Here is a 25,408-nt window from a genome sequence, read left to right as displayed (position 1 = left end):
GCAGTTTCAGTCTTTTCAAGAAAATAGCTACCTGATGTTGTGCAAGAGTGTGTTATTCTCAAGCCTGGTGTACTTTATTCTGAAGAATGGTTATTTGGGGAAGTTCTCTGTTTCCCTGGTTAGCTGACTCAGTGGATGGGGTGCTCAAACTTCTATGGAGGGCCTGTAGTTCTGCTGATCAACCACAGCTAAGTCACCAAATTTCTTTAGCAAACTTTCCAGATTCAATCCTGGAAATTACTGGTGCCATACTCCCTTGGGATCAATAACTCCCACTTTGGATGTAGTTACTGCAAAACTAACTGTTGCCAAATACCATTTCCAGTAACTACTCCAGTAACTACTTCCATGCAGCTATGAGATAAATGCTCATATTTGAGTCAGCTTATTTACTGCCCATGCATGGACTAATAAGAAAACAAGGTGGCTTATGGACTTTTTTTCAAAAACTAGGTGATTGTCACCTGCGTAAATTTGGGGAGTGTTTTTTAGCTTGCCCCTCTGAAGAGGAATTTAGTGCTTCACTTGCATTACTTTATGTCTTAAATAAATAAATTGTTCTGAGATCATCAGGTCAAGGGCGCTATAATCTGCGGAATGGCAAATACAGAATTTACCTACAGATCTACAAAAGACTGCATGGACTGGCAAGGGAGTGGTGTTCCAGTACAGTCACTCATATTGCAACTGATTGTAAATAGGTCCTATGTGTCCTTTGGGTTAAAGTCACTGGAATGTGTGTTTGTAGAGGAAAACAAGGCTTACATAATTATACTATGCATGTTTGTGTATTCATGTCTGTCTTCTCTATCTAGATAAGTACTGTCCAGAAACTTTCTAAGAGCTTCTCAGCTCCTCAAGTTTTGCAAAAATGGGTTACTCAGAAGAGAGTAATGTTACTAATACCTCCAATATGGAAAAAGCTGTGCTACAAGCACAAATTCTGAACACAGAATCTACAGAGAAAGAGATGTTACAAACATCTCAACTGGGAAGAGGCCTTGCACCTGGGAAGGACTTTGCACTTCACTAGGTGTTGAAGAATCCAACCATGTAACTAACATCAAACTTAGTTGTTTCTGTACTTGTTTGCCATAGGATTAAGATTAGCTAGTTCATTTTTCTTACAGTACAAAGCATGTAACCATTACTTAGGCTGAAACACTGGGGCAGGCTACTTATTCTTCACTTGTACAATAATCAGCATGCTGGGGGCTCTGATTTACGACTGAGGCTTGTAGGCACAATAAATAATGGAACAGTAACATAGTATTAGACCTTGAGTCAGCATACTTCAATGTTTTTATGACTTCCTCTTGTACAGTCTTTGCTGCAGGTGGCTGGGAGTGAAAAAAGTTTGAGAAGATTAGAAGTTCTAGTTGTAAATCCTCATCTTTCCCAGGAGCACATAGAGAGACAACGTAGGTTCAAAAGTATGACATCATTGTTTGCTTCCAAAACTTCAGGTGCCTTTGTTCATCATGTCAGTGTGAAAACAAGGGCACTAATAACCTATAAGTGATTTATTTTCAGGCACCTGATTAGATATTTTCAATTAAGAGTGTTTTGTTAATTGAATTATTTTTCCACCTGCAAAACATATGGTAGCTTTTAGTTTAATTTCTCCACAAGAGCATGACTATATTGGAGTGCAGATCTCTAGATCTGGGATCTCTAGAAGGCATTCAGCATCTCTCCAACTCATACCATTCACAGACTTCAAGTACAAGGTAGGTTATTTACTTAAAGTTATCTAAAGCTACTTATGTTCCTTTGTTATAAATTGAACATTCTCTGAATCACTGGACAATTGTTTCTAGCTCAAAATATCTTTTTAATAATATAAGTGCTCATGATCTACAGACCTGCAATGAAGGAGAAAAAAGAAGTGACAAGTGTGTAGATGAACAACATTTTAAATGTACTGGATTTGTCTTTAGCTTGGAAACCAATAGGGTGTGGGGTGTTTTTTTTAATAGTTCCTTTCTTAGTTTCTTATTTCTTTCTTTAGCCTTTTTTGTTTGAATGAAAAAGTATATCTTTCTAGCTCTGCGTATTCGCAATCTTCCTGCTGTGACACTGCCCATGCAACAATCAAAACTGTAGGCAAAAGGACAGAAACAATATGTTACAGTTATTAATGCAGTTTTAAATCTTTATAAATTACATCAATAGGTGTAAACTCTCTTTGGTCAGTCGTATCTTGTTAATATCAAAACAGCTTTGCTAACTCAGCTAATATTACTGCTATAATTTGCCTTTTTAGACCTATGAATTCCGGATGACCACAGGACAAGGTCTAGTCCTGCTCCCACTAGAATACAAAGTAAACATCTAATTTCTTTGAAGATGTTCTCATAAGGCAGTAAAAATTAGGTAGAGACATGTAGCATGTAGAGGGGTTAGTGTTAAGAAAATTGTCTTTTGTTTCCAGCTTCCCACACACTTGCCAAGAAAGTTGTTCTTCATCTTTTTGCTTTCAGTGCCTACAAAGAAATTAATGTTCTGCCTGTCAGAATTACTAAAAAAATCTTTTTTGATTTGTATTGTTACAGAGCTCTGAGATTTTAAAACTTAGGGCAATAGTAGTAAACAATACATAAGTAAAAAGCTATAACCACAACATGCATTTAAGACATCTCAACATGTGCCTTCTTTAACTAAATCAAATGCTAAATGAGATGTCTGTCTATGTGTATATAGATAAAGGGCTGTGTGGAGAAAATTAGTACAAAATTACCACAGTGTATCTGATAATTTATCAGGAAAGTAAAATACAGTATTGTACTGACATGAGAAATTAGTTACAAATCCTAACAGATTAGCCAACAGTTTATACTTCACCTGAGCCCATCAATTTCTGTCTTTAATCTTTCCCTCTCAATCACAAGACCCACAGTGTTTGCATATCTCTGAGGAGAATGAGGTATCCTAGCAGGTAGGAGGAACATCTGTTCAAAGAAATGGAAAGCATCAGTGTCAGGAAGTTTTTGTTCTCTGTGTTGCCCTTCCCCTGCCCCCCAATCTGCAAAATCTGCTGCTCCTTGCCCCACTTTTCGCCTACTCTTTGTTGACACTGTGTGGCTCCTTTGCAGCTGCACCCACTTTGGTACCAACAGCCCAGCAGATACTGTTTCTTGCTTCCTCAGTGACTGATGACCGTTGACTCTGCAATCAGCACTGCCTTTACAGCAGTCAGGTGCTCTCCTTCTGGTTTGATCATCATTGCTAGACACAACTGAAATGAAAAGCTAACCAATTACTTATCTGGAATTTATAAATTTACTGCAATTTCTGAGTAGTAGAAATGGCAATTGAAAGCAAGTTTGTTGTCAGCTCAAGAAAATGTCTAATCTAATCAACCACATGTATCTCTCCAACGCAGAGAGCACCTGTGATTGCATGATAAGGAGTGTTGTCCTCTGCAGAAATAATGAACAATTATGAGGGGCTACTTAGTCACGCAAGTGACAAAGTGAATAGGCAACGTTTGGTTGGGAAAAGTCTATTACTGAGGTTTGAGAATAAACCTTTTAGTAGCAGCTATCTGAATATGTAGGAAGGTGGTAAGCCTGTACTGTTCTTCAGTGCTACAGATTTCTTATCCACGTTTGGACAAGTCATCACAATTTCTCTGTCTGCAAAGCAGAGCTAATGATAGTGCTTCACCAGGACTAGTGTCAGTCTTCCCACTAAGGATATTAAGTGCTCCTTTTCATTAATGCTTCTGGTACAGACTAAGATCTCAGCTGGATGTACTTCTCCAGTGTGAAGTGTATTACCAGAATCTCACCATCTATAGGTTTGAAAACATAAATCTGTTTCTTCATTGAAAATGTCATAATACTTTTAACGACATCAAGCTATCAGGTCTAATATATGTCTTCTATTTTAAAGGCTGGCCCTACTAGATCTAATAATCCTTTCAAAGACTGCGTGCAGTTCAACCTTGTGACAATAATAATGAACGGCAGTTGCAGTGCACGTAATAACTTGTAGTAACACCAAGTAAAATATCTAGTCATGCTCTCATTAAGAGCACTGCAGCCTATACTTTAGCAAGCCCACTATTATAAGGAAAAACACTGAGTGCAGCTGGACACATTTTATCCATAAATTGCTCTTTTGAAACTCTTCTTATATTGTGATGGTTGTGAAGGCTAGTTGTGAGCACCAGAGAAGGCTGAAAACAGCTAAATCTCTCAGCTTTCTAAGTTCTAGGCAGTTTGGTAATGGTGTGTTTGGGTGAGTGGGCAGTATGTACCTGGCAACGTGTAAATCAAAGACTGACCCACTTGAATTCACGTGCCAGATTCCATGCCATGCAGGGGAATAGCAACTCCTCTCAGTATATTCCTGACTATCTAAATGGGTATCCCAGATTCCCAGAGAGACTTTTATCTGTTATTGAAGTCACAAAATGTTGAACACAGTGCATTGTGGTTTGCTGTTAATCACATGGGATTTGCTATATTGCATTGAAGGTTGTTTGTTTGTTTGTTTGTTTGTTTGTTTGTTTTATCCTGATGCCGTGTCTTGCACAGCAGGAATAAATGGATTTTTAAATACTTCACAGAATATTCATTTAACATACCTATGCACAACAGTAACAGAAAAACAACCCTGTTTTACCTCCCCTTCTTGGATGACGATGTCTTTTTGTTTCCCATTTTCAATTATCTTCAAACACATATCTCCTTTAACCTGGTAAAAAAGCTGAAGGAACAGGAAAATAACATTAAGGCAACTACTCCAAAACATTCTGTACTTCATATTCTGTATATAAAGGATACATGGAAAAATACATTCAATCTGTAATTACAAATAATTACAGATTTTTTTTCCTAACAATGAATAACAGACTTTCAACCTTTGTTGCTTTTGAAAATTATACTAAATATGTAATATTTCCATTATCTTACATATGTCTGACAATCTAAGAGGTCTGTAACTGCTTATAGAGCTATTCTGTGAACCCAGTGGAATTCCACTGCGCTATGTTTACTCCTGGGAGTTACTCTTTCCAGGGCTGGGATGTTATGGTTCAGACATCTGTTAATTACACTTCAGATGTAGCAGGGTCTTAACTGTTACATTCAGTCAAATTAAATGTCACTTTTCCAAATAAGCTCCAGATATGCATGCACAGGTTTTTTGGGTGTGTGTTTTCATTTTCAATGGAGATTTCTCATATGGGAATAATTGCCCATTTGGAAGCTGTTCTGCTTTATTTCTGTGGATACCCTTGAAGCCCGGCAACAGCTGCTCCTCTTCCTACTGTGTATAGAAAAGGATTATATTCAAAGCATGTATAAGGACAGAACCACTGAACCCATAATTCTGTCTTCAGTGACCTTTACACAGCTCTGTTTTCAGAGTAGCTTTGTGGGGGCTCTGAGGTGCTCAGACCTAGCCTCATGTTTCATGCCAGAACTGTGCTATGATCTGTAAGCAGGTCTCTCTGACACGGATTAATGGGAACATTTTTCCTTGTTTTATATAATAGAGAGTAATAATATGCCAAAAAGTCAACTTTCATTTTCTGCCGCACTCTGCCAAGCTTCTAAATGCTTTCCATGTTCTGTTTGCTATATCTACAAACCAAATAGATTAATTCATATACTTGCTAGTGCAGCTGAAATTGTCTGTCTAAATCAGGTCTGAAACCTGATTAAAACTTAGAATTATAATGAAAATAATTTTATTTATAGTAATTCACTACAATTTTAGCAAAATGGAAAATAAATAAGGGAAAGAAGAAACCACGGAAGTATATAAAATCCCCAAACTAAACCTTTTCAACATTGGAAAAGTTTAATAAATGTTTGGAATCAAGATTACATCCAAAACAATTTCAAAATATTAATACATACCCCTGAGAATTCAAGCAACACATTTATGAACATAGGAAGAATAAATACTCTGCCAAGGGAATGAAACAGTTGAGAGACCTGAAGATGTACTGGAAAAGAGCTCACACTGAGAGCTCTTACGTGAGTTAAAAGTTCACCATGTGCCGGAGACATCACCATGGATAAATTATGACTCTTTTCCAGGTGGCCACAGTGCCAGGCTACTTATCCTTCCTACACTCCATTTCCCCATGTTCTTTTCCTGTCATTTTCTTTGGTGTTATTGAATGACCATATAAAATGCTATAGTAGCCCTCATTACAGAGCACATTGGGCAAGGCTAACTGCTCATTGTACAACATAAAGTGATTTGAGTGGGGAAATGATCTCTCCTTCACGTCAAAAAAGACTCATCTAAGACCTTAAGATCCTGATGGATTATCACACAGGTCATTGGTAATATGGCCCTGGTAATGCTGAAATTGAAAGATCCTTTTTGGATTGCTGAGCTTTGGAGCATTATCTTCCCTACAACTACTGAGGGAGCTATTATTGAACACATGTACTGGACATGTATGAGAGGGAAAGAACAACAGAGGCAGAGGCTTATTCTACTTGTGACCATGAATCACATAGCTAAGCAACTTTCTGGTAATGAGAGACTGGGGTGGGGAAGGGAGCCATCCAGAGCATCACAGTCATAAGGAAAGATTCTGAATGCTGAATTTTGAATTAAAATAATTGTTTTGCAATGGGAAAGGAGGAATGAGGTGGGTTACACTTTGCCAATGCAACTGTTTTTTCTGACTGAATTTAAATAGTACCTTTCACTACAAATTATGGTCTATTCTTCAAAACTTTTTAAAAAAATGTCTGAGCGCTTGTTATCCATAAACCATCTGATGTAATGGTGACTAATACAAGTGGCAGTAATTATTGATACTACTGCTTTGCTTATATTACACCCTGAACTTTTACCAAGAAAACTGTCAACTGTTTTCTCAGTGAGTTACAGTCCATGCCCATTTCACAGGACAGCTTGGCAATACAGTATTGTACTGTCTTTTTGCTGGAATGTTATTTTTTTCTAAATGCTGACTGAGCTTTGCATTCTGGGCAAATCTAACCTTTTCCTAAGTATCTCCTGGAAGAATCAAGGCCTGACTAAGGAAGTACTGGTGTGTTGGGGGGTACACAAACACACACATATATATGTATGTATATACACAAAAATGTATATAGTTAGACAGTAAGTCAGTGCAGTCTCTTTACCTTACTGTAGGAGAATTACATCCTCCTTCCTTAGCCTGCTTCACTCTTCTTGATCGAGCTTCAAACCTGATAGTGTTGTGTTAAGCTGCAGTGAAAGGCAGCATGACCAGTGCTGAATCATTGTCAAGTCTGTAAATGGGTATTTCACTCAATTATGCAGACTCATAAAATAAATTACACAGGCATTTCTGGAGAAAACAGGTGGAGATGCGGAGAGGTGGGAGTTCGCTGTTCCCTTTAGCAGAAGCATCACTGAAGCTACTTGTCTTGACAGGAATTAATTTCAACAGGGTAGTAGAAGTGTAGATACCACCTTGAAAAGAGCACTATCATCCCCACCATATAAACGAGGTGAGAATTGTATTGCTCCTTCATCCAGGTACGTGTATTCTAGCAGAGTAACAAAGGGAGTATGTAGCAGGGGAAGAACACAGTGTTTCTAATCGGTTTGCATCGGCCAATTAAAAAACAAGTCGATTTTATGTACAGCAATGTATGTAACTTAATTTACATCCACCTTTGATATCAAGCTCTGCCTAGGTGTAGGAGCCCAGAGCTCTGTGAGGGCTTTTGTAGCTGAGAGCTTATTCACAGACCTCTACATACCTGCAATTTGCAGTGTACTTTGAGTATTGACTGCTTCTGAAAGCGGAATTTGGGATAGCTTAGCCACTTCTGGGATTAGGCTCTGACTTGGCATATCCCGGTTTCTATTGCTTGTGAGATTGCTAAGTACTAAATTAATTTGTGGAGCAAATCAAATTCTGATGTGGGAGTAGAGCCTGGATGTTCTCCAGACTTTGGTGGTGATTGATCTATTTGAACACAGAAAAACAATTTTCTCCTTCTGTCATCACAAGGTTTTTCAGCCACTGGAAGTCTAGGAGGCAAAGAGATGAGGAAGGTAGAAAAAACTATGTTGTGGGTTTGGGGTTTTTTTTGTTGTTGGTGTTTTTTTTTTCCCCCCTCTGCTCATTTACATTTAATCTGTGAAACCCGAGTACTAGCTAAGACTCATCCCAAGGGTTTTTATACAGCAAACTTATTTCTGAAGACACAATCTCCTTCTGATGCAAAAGGATCATGACTCTCATTACTTTGTAAAAGGAGCTTTGTTTCATATTAAAATATTCAAAGAGTTTTCACCAGATAAATGTGTGTGGGGGGTTAAATGTAAAGAAGCGAAAAAGTTTCTCTTGCTTTGCCACAAGTTTCCTAGTTTTCCTAGCTTTATTTGGGAGATAAGCACCACAATACCTTCTGCTGGAATGCTCACCTAGCCCTTGTTTCCCCTCCTCAGGCATCCAGTATCCCCATACAATAATGCAAAGGGCTGCTAGGGAAGAGTTTCTCAAAAGCATGTTGCCTAGAGAGCAGCACACACTAGAAGGAAGGGTTCAGGCTTCATTTAAGCAGGTAATTTTCCAGAAACTGGAGCCAAGTCTTACTTCTGGTGTGTGTGTGAGGGGGAGAAAAAGAAAAACCCAAACTCAGGTTAGAAAACTCAGATGAGCTGTGGCAGATGTGACCTCAAATCTGTATCGTGTTTCAGAGCAAAATGTTACTACATCTCAGTCAGACTGTGTAAATATGCTAGAAGAAGCTGAAGAGATTGGCCAACATGATCAAAGGAGAGGGAATTTCTGTTCTGAGAGCCCTCTTTAGGGCTGCAGTGTAAGGGCTCTGACCTGTGAGGTTGCATCAGTACTTCGGTGGCTGTAACCACGTTAAACAACCTAGATGTTGAGTGCAGAAACTTAGGGTAAAACACACACAGTGCAATGAGAAGCTGGGCTTTTAAAACTGAGCAGAATATTGTGCCAATGCAAATGTGTTGCAGGTGGTAGATGAAAGGCTGTTTTGAATTTCTCTGCATGGAACTGCACTGTTTTATGTAGACTCAACATCAGAATATAAATTGTTAAGAAATCCGTGTCATCTAGTTGAGAATCACTGTGTTTAAGTGGTGGACTGAAGTGGGTAAAGAGGTAGGAGCCTAACTACTTCTGTGATTCTAGACTTAGCTGTTAGCATATCTCACTTTGCGTTGAAGCAGCACAAGCAATGCAGCAAATAAAATCTGAACTTGGTTTTACTATAGCTAACCTTTGTTATGATCATGGTTTTTATCTGCCATTAACTTCTTCCAAAACATACCCCCTTTCAGTTTTTAAGTTACATGGTGAATCTATAAAATGACTAGGGGTTCCCTGCCCCACCCCCACCTCAGGCTTTACAATGCCGAAACTCACAAATGCTACTGAATGTTGAAAAGTTCAAGAGGCAAAGGTACATCCAGGACTATTCCCTGGTACTTGGAATGCACCTGCTACCCCGTAGCCATGAGGGGTTGAGCATCATGTCAGGGCCACCACAGAAGCTTTCAGTGGTCTCATCAAGTTGACTACACAAGAATTTAGTCACTAGTCCATGTAATCCAAAACTGTCTTGACAAGTGAGGTAGACTGGAATAATTCCTGTGAAAACTCATAAAACTAGCTATATAGTACAAACACTGTCTTTTTAGTGCATATTAAGAACGTTTGGTCTATATAGCTCTATAGGTGCGTTCTCACAGCAGGTTTTTTCTCATGTTTCAACAGAAGGTGCATTTCCCAAAGCAATTCAGTTTCATTTTGAGAATGTGGCTAATTTAGAGGCAGAGAATGTCTGAGTAGATGTTCATTGACTCTATTCTGATGGAGAAGGGAGCAGGGAGGAAATTAACAATTACAAATAGGGAAAAGAATGAATATGATATAGTGGTAAAGTCAAGCCAAAGACTGTGAATGGTTTATCTCTTGTAAGGTGCAGCTTGATTTGGTTCCTTATAAAACCTGTCCAATGGAAACAATGTCTCAGGCATGAGGCAGTACTACTGTGCAGAAGGATGCCAAATAAGTAGTGTGCAGAAAATTAAGAAGGAAGCGATATAGCACAGAGAAAACTTACATACATACAACTCCTGCTTGCTGAGAGGAGCAAAAAAGTTGTGTGAAACTAGCTGCCTTTTTAGCCTAAGCAAATGCTCAGGAGACAATCCTAAAAGGCTTTGAAAAAAGTCCAAACCAAGCCTCCAGTTTTTCTCATAATTAGCCAGTCACAGTTGGTCTTCCCGATACACCTGCACATCAACAGCACCAGCAGAGAAGAGCTTGGCAGCAGAGGGATGCTCCTAAGCCCTCATCTCTGCATGTGAACCCCTTGTTGCTGTCAACTGTAGGCTGACAAGCGCAAGTTGTGCCACAGGACATACTATAAGCTGTGTGATAACAGGCATAAAATAATGAGTGAACAGAGATAAACACTCCTAAATTTAACTTTCTTTTCTAAACCAACACTTCTTTGCTATCAGAATTATCTAGTAGAATAGCATCAGCTAAACTTGCATAAAGGATTTGTGGGTTTTCACATTCATGATTTGGCCCGTTAACAGTATACCTATATAGTTTGTCTTTCGAATTGTCACTTAGAAATCTAAATGACCTTTTACCTGCCAAAATAATGAGCTGAATGTATTTTTGAATTATTATTTTTTTAATCCCAAGTCTAATTTAGCTATGTGTCCTTTTACTAGGACACTCTCTGCCTCACAATTCTTCTCTAATGAAAAACATGGATCTAAAGGCTTAATTGATCACAGGAAAATGCAAATGTGTCTGGTGAAAAGCTGTGGTAAAATGTAACATATGACTGTATTGTACGTCCATAAAACTGGACAAAATTGGCCTATATGTTAAACTGATATGTAAATGATAATACTTCTCGTGTGTATATTGCCAACTTTCCTATCTGATAGGAATTTTACGTTTCTATTTTGTTGCCAAATAATTGTGGAAAATTTGGTATGTAAACGAGTATGTATTGATACCTAAAAAAATCTTGTATCCAGTTGAATTAGCAATAATTTACTATTCTGTTGCACACTGATAATAATTATGCCTTTATAGATACAGCTAACTTTTTATACTGTTGGAAAGTCATACAATGGGTTTAGGCTTATTAAAGGTAGGCCAAATTCTTTTCAAACACAGGAACATCCTGTAAAACAAACAAACAAAAATGAAGTAAATTATATCAATCTAACTTTCATTTTAAGGGAGGGTGAGGAGGAGATAAATTTTTTAAAAATGAAACAGCACAGGAGTGGGCCAGGGACCAAAGATAATCCAGTATGAACTGGGAGATGGAGGGAGAGACAAGATCATAAAGAAATGGAAAAAATTACAATCTGTTTAATATTGTAGTGCAGGTTATTGTACCAGTTAAACTTCAGCTTGTTTTTGTATGTTCCTCTCTTAGTGTATGGCTCTAATGTATTCTTCAGAGAAAGAAAATAAATTAGTTGTATAAAACCAGAAAGATTAAGTTACAGAAAAAAAATTATTTGGAATCATTAACTTCCATATGTACCTTCACATACTTTCATTTTATGCTTTGCCAAGCCTTGATGTCATGACATTGATAACAAAATTCACTCACTCTTTTTAAATCTAATATATAATACTCAGCAATATGCCATATCAGCAGTGTACAGGTCAGATATTCTTAGTGCTTTCTGAGCAGTCGTAGTACAGATGTGATTGTCCCTTTCCCAGGGACATAAAAATGTTAACGAAACTACGTTTTGTTTTCTCCAGCTAAGCATCTCTGGAATTTCCGTGTAAATATCTGATGGATGCTAAATTCTTCTGGTTAGCAGCAATCACTTCAAAGGCACTGCCCTGAGACCTGGCTTGCCTCCTTCCCAGCTGAAGCAACCTGCCAGCGTGGTCGTGGGTGTTGCCAGAGCTCCCCCTGCGCCGCCGATTAGAAGGGATGTAATTGAGCGTGATGGGTAACCTGGTACGTGACTGGAGGTGCCTGTGCCCACAGCCGTGGGTGGGATGTGAGACTGTGGTGGCAATACAAAGCAGGCAGGAGTCTGACAGTGATAAGGTAGCAACTGCTTTTCTGTTATAATGACTATAAACACCTGCATGGCGCAATTATAACAGAAAATAAAGGCTGTTGTGAAATGGTTGCGTTCGTTTTGTGAGAAACGAATCAGTAATAAGTAAACACAGATTTTTGTTTCTTTTTAAAACATTTTATTGAACTTGACTCAATTCTGCCTTAAAGTTTAGGCTTAGGTTTCCAAAGCTACTTAAAATTGGGTGGCCAAATTTTATTGGAATTATGTGAAATTAGATTACTCTTCTGGGAAGCAAGGCAAATTTTCTCCTGTCCTGAAATCCTTACTGCCAGGCCTGTAGTGTCCCCTTTCCCCTAGGGTTCCTTCAGAGCCAGGCGTGACTCAGAGGAGTCCTCAGGCCAAGCAGAATTTTGATAGGTTTCTACTCTTTCTTCCTATATTCAGTATTTGGCACAATGGCTACTCAGAATCAAAGCAGTGGGACGGCTTTCTTTTGATACAGATGAAGTGCAGTGAAGGGGACTGATATGAAAAATACTTAGGGACTCTACTCTTCAACCTTCCAAACCTGAATGAAAGCTGAAAATGCTGATATATTTCACAAAGTCCAGAAAAATATAATTTCAAGGTGGTCAAAATATTTAATTTTGATTTTTGAATTTTGTTTAGTTTTGAAATATAAGACCAATCTTCTGCAACAAAACATCACTTTAAAAATATCGTTACCTTTCCAAAGTTTTGTTCCAAAATGTTGAAATAAGACATTTTCATGTGTCAGAACGCTTTCTCTAGTTTCCTCTTGGAAATGAATTACAGCAAAATAGATCTGATCTCATGTGCTTGTTTCAAAGGAAATGCACAGATGGTGTATGGTTCTGTTTAAGTCTTTGAATAGATCTAATAAATACAACATCACTGAACCTGGCATTGCTAATCTGTAGCTGTAGCTTCAAAAGTATCTGGATTTTAATCATTATCGATCAATTAAGACACCAAAGCATAAACAACCTATAGGTTACCTCTTCTCCTTCTTCAATGTGATAATCCTTCCTTTCATTTGGCCCTCCAACAAACATCACATTCAGTTGATGACGATGCCTAGAAAAGGAAATGACTTTTTAAAGCTACCTCCACTCACAGTGTTCTTTATTTCATATAAGTTTTTTTAATTATTTGAGGACAGTGAGTCAACAAAACAATACTGAGTGACAAGCAGCATCCAGGAGAACTCAAAAGACCTCGGATGCACCACTCTGCTCTGCCGCTGTCCTGGCGGGTGACCACCTACCGCCTCCTGCTGTTTCAGTGCCTCCAGCTATGAAAAAGGGACAATGACATTTACCAACTGTGGAAAGAGCTTTGAACTGTAAAGATTGCTACATCAGAGACAGGAACGACAGGAAAATACCTTTTCAATGTGAGCTGGTTAGATCAGGATTCTGTAAAGGTAAAACACTTTTTAAGGTTAATAAAGGTAAAACCACACTTTTTTCTCCCTTTGGTAGAATTTAATAGAGATAGTGATGGTAGGAATTATCAGCTAATTTCTCTTCTATTTATACTGCTTTTGCTAAGGTAGAACAACTTTACAATGGTTTCATTGTGGTTGTGGTAGATTCAGAAAAGGAGATTCAGGCTCTTTATCTTAACTCTGCCCTTTTAAGAGCCCCAATGAGCTCTTCTCTCAGCTAGCGCAAAGCATAGATATCCCAATAATCTATCAGTCCACTTATGCTAACAAAGAGGTAAGGTCGCAGGTTTTCATTTGCTTAAAAAAACCTGTAAATAGGGCCTGTTAGCTGTGATCCAAAATTTGTCCTTAAGTTCTTTTTGATATGAGAACGGGGCGGGGGGCTGCGGAAGGGTGGGGGTGGGGGTGTCGACCTCTACTTTTCAGTGATGAGATTCTGGGCACTAGCTGGGCTAACAGGAGGTCCCAGTAACACCGAAGCAGCAGAGCCATGCTCTTCTGCAACATGGGGCAGAACGATGTGCCTCTGTGTCAACACCTCGTAAGCTTTAATTGAGAGAAGCTATTCTGAACTGCTGAGCACATACATTTGATCTGCTACTATTATCATGTTCACTTTGAAAAGTATGTAAATGATAATGAACAACATAGTAGGGATTAATAAAGCAAAAATAACAAGTAACTGCAATAAAGTCTTTGGTCAAATAAAAGTCTAAAGAATTAAATTAGATTACAATCCTTAAATTGACTGTTTTCACCATAGGAAGCTGTATACATTATAGCACTTGACTTGGTGCCCGTCTCCTAAAATAAGGAATGGAAACCAGAACTATTTGTACTACGCAGATTTAATATTTGTTTTCAAGAATGCACTGTAATACTCCTGGATCAACGAACCCTTCTACTGAAGAAGGGCAGGAAGACCAAGACAGTAAAAACACAGCTAATTATGAATGAAATAAATTAAAATCAACCCTGGAGAATAAAACAAGAGACAGACAATCTATGGGTATCTTGTGGCCTACTTTTAAGATGAGTTAATTTGTTACAGAAATCCACAGAGTTTCATTATTAGTTCAATAACTAAAAGTGAAAATATTGCTCTAAAAATCATTGTTGCTTAACTTTTTGTTTGGCAGATCTTAATTCTGTTACCTGATGGATTTAGCTGTGCTTTACATAATAAACAGGCAACCATGGGATAATCATTCCTACCATTAACAATTATACAATGACACCATCAAAAAATCCCAGCTATCAAATACGAACAGGAACTCCAATAGGATTTTTTGCCCATACTGCTAAATAGAGCTGTCTCATTAATCTAGTTCCATTAAGAAGAAAAATCTTAAGGAAGGAAAGCAGTTTCAGTTAAGACTGCCATTTTGGCAGAGTCAGAGTATCAAAAGGGGTTTTAAGGGTGTGAAAATTACTTGATTGCACTATTTTTAGAATGAGGTGCCTGTTAAGTTTTATGTGTTCTAACATTTCTCTTCTTAATCACATAAAGTGAGTGGTACCAGCAGGCAACCTTTTAAAAAGTCTCAAGACCATGAAGAATCGGGTAGTCCATGACCACAGTTAGGTCTCCTTATGGTAAGTATCACGTTCTGAACTCAGAGAAGAGCTTTAAAAGTGCCACAGCTACCCTGTAAAAACCAGCCATGTCAAGGGTTCTGATTTTGCAAAAATTGCTTATTGTTGAGGTTAAAAAGCATTCAAACTTGCAAGATAGTGTCATTAAAATACCTCTACTTAAACTGCAGCTTTTACATTGTAGCCTTTTGTTGACTCTGGTAAAACTCTAAACAGGTAGTGATTCAGGAATTGAGGCTCTGTTTTGAAATCCCAAATAGGTATTTAAAACTTTTGATCCTCCCAAGTGTACGGAACACAATTTAATAGAAGCTTGAAAGTCATAATAAATTTAGACTCAAAAAGTCCTACAGATTTTCTGTAAGACCTAGATTTTAACTGTTAATTCTCTCTTGAAACACAGGATCATAAATTACTGAAGTGTTTTGATTTGTTACTTAAACGTTGGTTACTTAAATGTGGTTGCCTTCCAGTGATGTGGAAGGCAGAGAGAAAATTGCCCTATACATCTCTATTCAGCACGTAAAGGATTAAAGCCTTTTGAAAAAAAATATTGGAGATCTACTAGTCACTTCTTGGAAAATCCTGAAAACATTTAGATAGCACCAGAAGCAGGTGGTGAGAGACTCAGAATCCATATAATAGGCAGCTTTCTTCTCCTCCTTCATAGGCTGAGGCTACATTGGAAAATGGATTTTTTTTTTTTCAATCTATACAATTTTTATTACAAAAATTGTTCCTTGTTTCACTGTGGCTTCTTGCAGTGTTTATCGGGAAGACTTGTCAATGCCAAGTATTTACGGATCTATGTGACTCACCTCGGACATGTGTCACATGCCAGGGTTACTTCAGGACTACACAGAACTGCTGGTAGGGTGTGCAGAACAGTACAGTAATGACAAAAAGGTTCATTTTACTGATGAAGAAAGAAACCCATGAATATTCCCCATAATGTAAAATTCTAAAATTTTACCACCATCATTGGTAAGCTTTAGAAATGGCTATGCTTTACAAAATGCTTCCTTAACCCATTTTGAAAATGAAAAGACTCATTAGGAAAAGACACCTTCCTCATTTTCTCCCACTGTGAAACTGTTGTAGTGATTCAAGTTTCGTAATTTCTCAGTTAAGCATACAACTATAGTTTCAACACAGTCATCTCGGTAAGGATGTGCCCTTTACCTTATTTTTGTCTTGCAATCATTACTTTGAAAAGTAACCCTTGAACCTGTGAATGGAAATTAGTATCACTACTACAGTACTGCCCATCCAGCTTTTGGTTAGAGGCAGCACTTCAGGGTAGAGCAAGAGGCATATTCTCTGGTGCTTTTTTAATGATTAAAATTGCAAAAAAAAGGTTTAAAAAAAGAAAAGCAAGAAAAATGCTTTTTTATTTTCTTCATAAAACCTGGGTTTACATCACTCTTTACAAAAAATCCTTTCTTATGAAAGCCTTCTGTATATAGGGTTTTGGACAAAATATATTGCCCTCAACTTCACTGGCAAAAGAAATCCCTGTTAACATCATAACTAGAACGTAACAACATGTTGGACCATTTACAATGGCATTTGCATGAGCAAATGAGACTTTTGACACTGAGAATATGCATGCTATATAACTGCATAATGTCCACACTTCTTTCTTATATTAGCTGTCTCATTCAGAATATGGTTTGTAGCTCTAAGGTGCCAGTCAGCGCTCTGAAACACTGCCTCTTCAGCCTCCTGCTGAACAGAGGGTCTCACCCTGACTTGAGAGTTCTGGAAATGCACTGGAAACCTGCTCCTCCAGTGCCCCTGCCCTTCCTTTAACTTTCAGTGGTATGTCCCACTGGTTTTGATTGCTCCTGCAGCTTTGGCTCCTCTGCAATGGTGGGATGACTCTCAGCAGCTCTAGTGGCTGTTTCAGGTTGTAATTTGGTAGCACTAATGTTAGATAAATCTTATCATTTGTGGATGTTATGCCATCTCCTCTGACTTCTATGAGTTTATTGTCACAGGGCCTGACAGAAATTCCCTTAACACAGACTAACTGCCTACAAAAGACTTTCAGTTGAGGCAAATATCTTCTATTCAAGTTGTAGTCAAGCTTCTGCAGGGTTACTGCAAAACAGATTTCAGTTTCTGTTCTTCGAAACAGCACTCTGACTGCATTCTGAGAGGAACTACAGTTCCTTACTAATCTTCAGTGTATGTATTTTAGCAGCTTCCTCTTATAGCTAAGAATATTTATATACCTAAGAATGGAGTAAACAAAAAAACAATAAATCTTCATTTACTTACATAAGTTTATTGCATACAGGTGGCAAAAAGGCAGCTTTGTTTTCTTCTATCCATTTTCTTACGTTTACAAGAAGCTCCATGGTCCACCAGCTATTAAACTTTTGACAGAGATGTTAGAGTTTGCAGAGGGCTCTTTCCGTGAGCAAACCACATGTGACTCCATCCCCAAAGCGCAGGGGATTGGTTGGTAGAAGAGGTATTTTTGGGTTTCAGTGTCAAAGGGGACAGGTCCACCAGCCAAAGGTTACTTCATAAAGAGTACTAACGCTCCAGCAGGTTAGCTAATAATTGACTAGTGCTTTTAAAATATATATTTTCCTCAGAGACTCATTCTGCTTGCAGAATGTTTCTGAATTCTCTTTACTGCATCGATGGGAGTGTGTATGTTACCTCTCCATAGAAATTGCCTTGTTACAGACAAACTGAGGTTTAGGAAAACGGGCAAGATGTGGGTATGTGTACCCTTCGAGTCTAATATAGAAACAGGTTTCAAAGCTACATGCAAGTTGAGAGCAGTTGCTCAAATTTTAATTACATGTAATATATGTAAAAAAGTTTTTTTATACACGCATAACTATGTATAGGTGTATCAGGATTGATAATAGAGCCCTATTTCCTTTTCCCACCTCACCTAACCTTGTTAGGCTGAATGTTTGGGTGTGTGTGTTTGAAAATATTGGGATCTTCTTCTGCTAGATAACAAAAATAAAGATGTCTCTTGCATCTGTAAGACCAAAAGCAGTTGTCCATAAGTGTTCATTTTAATTTGATCCACTCTTTGCCAATGTTATAGCAGGGCTTGTTGGAGAGCTGAACGCGGTTCTGTGATGCCCTTTGGGAAACTGCAGCCTATTGTCATCAAATTATCAGGCAAACAAGAAACTAAGAACCATCAGGCATTCCAGATCTGTATTAGTATTCATTCCCTCACTAGTTTCAGTTCAACATCTACATAGTTCTTATAGGATTGCTCACTCTGTTCCCTGCCATCCCTATTTTTTAATAAGAAATTGTATAAACATTCATATTCAGACTTGAAATACACTAAAGGGGTCATAAACAAAAAACCCTAAGACATTACAAAATTTTAGTGTTTTTCAGTTGGTCTTGATGTAGCTTAGTCTTGATTGTATCTACATGGTGCTTAGTGGGTGAATGTGTATGGGTATAATATGATTTGTTTACAAGTGAGTGGTACATCCTCGTGGCTTGCACATATGAGCAATGCGGCTGCTGGACCGAAGAGTCAGTGTGCTGAGACTGTACAAATTTGGGAGTCCTTTAGCTTATACCATTATAATTTTTGCAATGGAAAAAAGCAATGGAGTGTGGGTTTGAACTAATACCACACTCTTATTCCTGTATATGTAAGGACAACTCTGATTTACCTACATCTCTATCACTTCTTTGCAACTTAGTTTAAACTAATTACATAACTGATCCAAAAAAGAGTCGTCTGGACAGGGTGCTGGGCCATCTTGTTTAGACTCTGCTCTTCCTAGAAAGATTGGACTAGATGATCCCTGAGGTCCCTTCCAACCTGGGATTCTGTGATTCTCTGTGATTTATTTTGGGAAAAAAAGATCCACATGAAGATTACAGTTCAGCTATATTAGTACAATCACAATGGGACTGGCAAAAATTTCCTCTGAAATAAGCCCAAAGTAATTATTTCACTCAAATAATGTGGGGTTTTGTTTGTTTCATTTGTTGGTTTGTTTTTTTTTTTAATTATTTAGCACATGAAACTTCTACCATCAGAGTGGCTGTGGTGAGACACCAGTGCATACCAAAGCCACTAGGCCTGGTTTTGGACCTACAGCCGGGAACATTTCAGCACTTTTTGTACTGTAGGCTGCTGGTGCACTATTTAGCTGCGAAGGAAAGAGGGATTGTGACCCAGCCTGGTGGGACCAGGAGCGCTGAAGACGTTCTATTTTAATGACCGTGGTTTTGTAAAGATCTACCTCATCGTTACTAACATGTATTGCAGAGCAGGGCTCTGTTTGCCGGGTGTGAAAACCAAAAGATTGTACAAAGCCACAGCAGGAAAAACCACAGATCCTGGAACTGATAGAGCCAAGCCTCCTTCACCACAGCATTAATGTGCCAGTTTTAACTGCAGGGCTATTGTCCGCAACCCCTACTCTAACCCCTGCTCTCTGCTTTTTTCTGCTGGCAGAGTACAAGGTACTATTACCTGCAGAGAAAACTGTCTCAGTCACAGCCTGACAAATCCATTTTGTGGCTAGAGCGAGGCATGAAAACGCGATAGCTAGACCTACTCAGGGAGGAAGCAAATGAAGTTCACTTATAAAATTCACCATTAGTATGAAGCTGAGGTTACTATCACAGGGTAGCATTTTCTGGAACCTTCTGAAATCAAGAGGTTTTGAATAATGCAGTTAATGGCCCCTCCACGAGTATAACAGGCATAAGGGAACATTGCCCCTTTTCTTTTTTTTTTTTTTTAGGAGGGCTAAGAAATGGTCTGCATGGCCTGGAAGTGCCTGGGCCATGAACCTTATTTCCGTGAAGTGCATTGGAGAGGCAAAGAAAAGAGCCAGTGTTGCAGTCTGTGAGACTCAAGTAAATATGTATGCCTTGTGACCTGATGGGGGCCTGGATTTTTCTTGCTAGTCTACTTTGTACTGACTCTTCACATCCGTCTAAGCCTGGTCCAGCAGCTGGGGTTTCTGCTTTCACTTTTGGCTCAGTTCCTTCCCTTTATGCAAAGGTAAGGGCTTGTTTTGTCAGCTTTTGCTGCCAGAGAAACGCAAGACTACTGGAGCACAAAACTGCTACGCAAAAATAATCCATCTTTTGCATTGAGGGTGCAGGAAAAAAGTGGTAGTGGAAAAAACTGAGTTTAGGACAGCACCTACTATATTTTTCTACTTTCCTCAACCACCAGACCTATTAGAGACTTAAATTTACTAGGTGGTGTCCAGCAAGCAGCATATGTTAACAAAAAGCACATAAGCTAAATACTGTGTTTCTAGTTAGAAGAGGTATTCAGGTTCATTGGCCAGGATTTGGTCATTTTTCTGTTATTCCCTATATTATTTTTTTTTCACCTACAGAACTGATGATAAAGATCTAGAATGGTTTAGAGTCCCTGGGAAGGGGAGAGGGAAACAGACCATAATTCCAGCAAGCATGGACGCTGCCTGCTCTGCCCTGCCCGTTCTAGTCTTCAAAGCAAACAGTATAGTGAAATTTGTCTCTTAAGCCTTGTTTTTTTTTCCACAGATGGTGCTTAGAAGTGTCCTGAAAAATCTTCACCAGGGGAGGTTTGCATTCAGTAGCAATCTGAGAACAAAATCCTTTTAGTGTAATTTCAACTTTGCCTTTCTGCCCTTGTGCAATACAGAGACTGATTTATCTATATTGGTGTTAAAATAATAGAGCTATGCTAAAGTGATAATCTGGAGATTCTCCAAGCAGCAGTAAGCAAGTGACTTTCTGTGGCATTAGAACAGCTTTAACTTCTGCTTTTTTTTAATATTGTGAAGAAATGGAAAAAGGAAGACAGATATGACTAAATAATCTTTTTTATCTAGTTGAACACACTTCCTATTTTTGGTCAATTCTGTGCTTTTTCTGTTTGTTCTTTGAGAACAAATACAAATGAAGTACCTTTAAAAAAAGAAATTTTTTTAATATTAAAAAACGCTAAATAGTTGCTGAAAACAAAAATTCAAATCAGTAATAAACCTACTACTTGAACCCAAGTGCAGTTAAGTTCCCACAAACTAATTCACATGGGCAAATTTCTCTGCTCTATTCATAAACATACTATCAAGGGCCTCAGTCTCTGTGGGGGCAAACATAAGATGAAGCGTATCACATAGCACAAAAACTGCTAGAATCTTCCCCATTACTGCTGTTACTTTTATGAGAAGGCTGATTAAAATACAACAAGCGGTGAGTATCATCTATATAAACCCCCAAATTAGACTCACTGAGCCCTCCCTCTTGCCTGACTCTACGGTTAAATCTGCAATAAAGAGCTTGTCTGTACGATCTCAGCTTCAGCTTTTATTCTTCTTGACATTCTTGTATTTGCCAAAAAACCACTTGTTTGGATGAAATTATGTTCACAGCAATCTTTGCATGGTATAGAATATTTTATTTTCTCCTGTAATGATGCACTGCTAATGGTAATAAGGCAGCTGCCATTTTCTGGTATGCCAACTAAACCTATGGGGTGATGAAAAGTTTCTCTAAGACACGAACTGCCGGTTTTCCCTTTTTCTCCATGCCAGCCACCTTCATCAACGGTCAGATACAGCAATTGCACCTTGCTTCACCTGTCGATGGTGTATACCACTGAAACAGATTCTAAGTAATGCCCACAGTAACAGCACCAGCAGCAGAACAACTTTCTTGACAAGTGAGAAGCACCTCGCCTCCGTTCAAAACTTTCTGACAAGGTTTCAGCTCATTTATGGATCAGAGGTGGGGGGAGGAGGCAATGAAGTAGCACATAACTGCCGTGCAGTCTGCCAAAAGTAGTTGGGAGATCAGTGCTCTTCACTTAAAACTGGCTGAGTGCCTGTCACCTGCTGCTGGGCCACCTACAGCTCCTTTTTAGAGGCCACGGAAATCCCAGCGCTGGGCATCGCTCGCTCCAACCATCCACCCTGTAATGAAATGCCCAGAGCTTGTTGCGTTGCGCACAGCAAAGCAGCTGTAGAAAGGAAAATGCTTTCTAGTATTTATGTCAGTAACCCAAGAGAGCCCTCTAGGAAAGTCAGTGTGGTGACAATGCCTAACCATGGGTGGAAGAAGACAGAGTGTGTCTTGGTCTTAACTGTGTAAAAGTGTTGGAGCATTGCTTGGGTTTAAATATCTGCTGATGTCAATTATATTTACCATCTTCCTGCCACCTAAAGATAAGACAGATCTGACTGCAGAATAAATCCATGTTAGTGGTATACTTTAACAATAAACAGGTGCATAAAGCTGTGTGCTTGCTTCTAGTAACTGTTTCTAAGCGTGTAGTACATCATATATACACTGTAGGGTTTCTATGTATACGTAATGTCAGCCTTCTAGATCTATTCAGCATTTTCATATCAGAGAACCTTATTCTATCCTTGAATTTTAGGAAACAGCAAGACAAAAACTTCAGGTATTGAAACAAGGGGTTTGGGACCTGTAGATGTGACGGATGCTCTGTACTTTACTAAAGTACCTGTACTACAGTAAAGTAAGATAAAGTCAGCCCAGAGGTAAAGTAAGCCCTCAGTGAATTATCCATAGGTGATAAACCACAATATGTTTTGTTATTTCTATTAAACATCATTCAAAAATAATTATTTATGATGCCTTTTAACCCATACTACTCATTTTGGAAGTGCCAGGGCATCCCTCATGTTGCGCACAACGGCGCTGGGGTAGCAAATGGAGTGCAAAGCCCGAGAGCGCGCCGCTAGCGATGCTACAGGGACAACAGTTTCATTTCCTGGCAGTACCTAGTTGCTTCTCTCTCTGGCTTGGACCCGAGCACGGCACACGGCCGCAACGTTTCCCCGCCGATGTGAATTAGCGCGAGGACGCGCCCCGTTGACCTGGAGGCCACCGCTTGTCACCAAAGGCCGGCCCGAGGTCGCAGCGGCCCCGCCGCCTCCCGCCGCCGGCACCTGCCCCGGCCGCGGGGCCGCCCCGCCGGCGGCTGCGCAAGGGGCGGGGCGGGGCCGGCCGCGCGCCCTGCCCCGCCCCGCCTCAGGCGACGGAGGGGGGCGGCCTCGCCCCACAGCCGCTGCCGCCGCTGGGGGTCGCCGCCCCTACGGGCGTGCTTTGTCCCGGGCACCGCAGCGGCCCGCCTCCCTCCCGAGCGTGGGGGCGCCGCCCTCCCCCCTGAGGGGCGCAGCGGCCGCCGCCTCTCTCCTCCCCTCCTCTCTCCGCGCCGCTGTTAGCTGGTTAACGGCGAGAGCGCGGCCGAGGCGGAGCACCGGGGCAGCTCGGGGCCGCTGCCCAGCGCGGGGCGCGGGCGGTTCTGTCGCTGCCTTCCCGACGCCGGGGCCCGGCCGGCCCTTGATAAAGCGTTCGGGAGGAGCTGGTGTCAGGGCTCCAGTGGCGCAATCGGTTAGCGCGCGGTACTTATACAGCAGTACAAAGCCGAGCAATGCCGAGGTTGTGAGTTCGAGCCTCACCTGGAGCACACAGCTTTTTGGGAGGAAAAACGGGCTTTTTTGGGACTTGGCTGCGTTCCGGAGGAAGAAAGAAAAAAGTTTACGGAAAATTATGCAGCCGTGGTGGCAGCGTGGCACGGCGGGCGTGGAGCCCGCTGCGCCCACGGGGCCTCTGGCTGCCGGGCTGCAACCGCTGTGGGTGTGAGGTGGGCACGCCTGGCCGTGCCGGGCAGCTGGCGGCCTTCGCACCCCGACACGATGGATCGCGGGCGTGGGGCTCTTTGTTATCAAAGTCGGTGTGGACGTGTTTGGTTACAGGGATGTGTGCTCACCTGTCAACCTAAGTTTGGTGTGCTCAGAGCAGCGTGTCAGTATGCAATAACAAACTCTTCCCTGGTAAGAGCTGCTTGGGTGGACTTGCAGGAAATAAACGTTATTTTATACTGTGTCGTTTAATACAGACTGCAAATAAATATCGACCGGTGTGGTCGCTACAACTGAAGGTTAACAAAATCTTCCCCTTTTACTTTGCCTCCTTTGGCGGTGATAGTCTTTGTAACTACTCGTTACCTTGGTAATGCTTTACAAACGTGTGGGCCAGAGCAGGAAGAAAAATAATTAAAATAATTTCAGATTTCTTTTCACAACCTGAGAAGTGGCAGGGTCACAGAACAGGGGCAGCTTCCTGAAAAAGAAATCTGGGGGATGCTGCCTGAATGTTTAGGCCCAGGTCTTGTGAAACCACCTCTACGTTAGCGTCTAGTCTGCTACTTTCACAGTGCAATTTATACCAAGAAGTTCAGTGAGACCCTCAAGATCATGCAGCCAGAGGGGCCTTTATTGCTTAAACCAGCCCATTAGTGTGTGTACTGCAGGCGTTAACTCCCTGAAGTGCCACTTTAAGGTTTTTAATTACCACTTCTTCCCTATTCTAGTTACCACTTTGTCCCTCTCCTTTTTACGTTGGCTTTGCCATTGATTTCAGTGACAGGGTAGTCATGCTTGAAGCATGTGCCATATTAGTGTAAGGAAGTCAAAACAAGAGAAATCTGTAATACATCAAAGGGTAAATAAAATTAATCCTTTGCTTGCAGTGAGTTTCATGTTTTCTCCTTCATGCAGGAGTGCCATGTCCAGTGCTAGTACTGACAGTACAGAGGAGTATTTGCAGAGGTACTGGAAATATTAAAAAATGGAAATGCTGCTTTTGTGTCACTGGGAAAAAAACCAAACAAAACAACGTAGCAGAGGGAGCTGGACTCCATTTCCTGGACAGAGACCACTCTCCTCAGAAATTGAGTGGGGATGGTGCTGCTCGCTGTTCCTTCTCCCCCTTCACTGCACCCCTGCGTGTCTGCAGCACAGGCAGTGCCTCCTGAGCTCCCTCACCAAGGAGGACCGGCTGGTTTGCATTTGGGGTCTTGCCTGGGTGAGCTGGGGGAGTGATTGTGCAATTTTTGCCAAATCCGAATGAACGAAGCAGATGCTGTTTGCTGCATTCACAGCTTTTTTGCGAGTTGCCTGTGTGGTGCCAGAGAGCAGCTGGGACAAGCAGCAAGAGCTGTGCAGTGCTGTGGCCTTCTCCAGAAGACCACCTTCATCCCCTTGGTCCTACCTTGGCTTTTACTCTCAGTCCAAGATTATTTTTGTCTTGCCTCTAAAAAAAAAAAAAGAAAAAAAGACTAAAATCACCATACGAGGCAACACTTGTTTGCATTCCTGCAGCAGAGGCCCTACCTCCTGATTGACTCTTATGCCTGACATCTGAAGGAAACGTTCTGAGTTGGGGATTTCACACTGAAATTCATGCTAAATCAGGATGATTTATGGGTGTTTACTAGAAATCCCCTTATGTTGAAAGAATATTATTTATCTAATG

The 25,408-nt window shown here is 40.3% G+C and overlaps 1 protein-coding gene, 1 long non-coding RNA gene and 1 other non-coding gene across 5 annotated transcripts in view; 2 read left to right on the top strand and 1 right to left on the bottom strand.

Annotated features, from left to right (window-relative positions):
• HAAO (3-hydroxyanthranilate 3,4-dioxygenase) overlaps positions 1–17,573 on the bottom strand; it is a 37,899-nt gene extending 20,326 nt beyond the window's left edge. For 2 of the 3 annotated variants that reach the window (XM_064446119.1, XM_064446120.1), the window contains exons 1-4: positions 17,390–17,573; positions 13,059–13,137; positions 4,633–4,716; positions 2,845–2,951 (exon numbers count right to left, since the gene is read on the bottom strand). In XM_064446119.1, coding sequence (XP_064302189.1) covers positions 2,845–2,951; positions 4,633–4,716; positions 13,059–13,137; positions 17,390–17,469 — 350 coding nt within the window. In that variant the 5' untranslated portion in view covers positions 17,470–17,573. The remainder of the gene's footprint in view (positions 1–2,844; positions 2,952–4,632; positions 4,717–13,058; positions 13,138–17,389) is intronic. The other variant, XM_064446118.1, reaches the window with a different exon arrangement.
• LOC135312472 (uncharacterized) lies at positions 13,226–22,343 on the top strand. The gene is made up of 3 exons (XR_010372015.1): positions 13,226–13,486; positions 15,021–15,106; positions 20,642–22,343. It is a non-coding gene; the product is annotated as an uncharacterized LOC135312472 (long non-coding RNA).
• A 1,121-nt stretch (positions 22,344–23,464) lies between these two features.
• On the top strand, positions 23,465–23,558 carry TRNAI-UAU (transfer RNA isoleucine (anticodon UAU)). The gene is made up of 2 exons: positions 23,465–23,502; positions 23,523–23,558. It is a non-coding gene; the product is annotated as a tRNA-Ile (tRNA).
• The last annotated feature ends 1,850 nt before the right edge of the window (positions 23,559–25,408 follow it).

This window comes from Phalacrocorax carbo, chromosome 3, assembly GCF_963921805.1.
Source record: "Phalacrocorax carbo chromosome 3, bPhaCar2.1, whole genome shotgun sequence".
NCBI lineage: Eukaryota > Metazoa > Chordata > Aves > Suliformes > Phalacrocoracidae > Phalacrocorax > Phalacrocorax carbo.
Note: the sequence above shows the minus strand (reverse complement) of the source record. Positions and strands in the feature narration are given on the sequence as shown.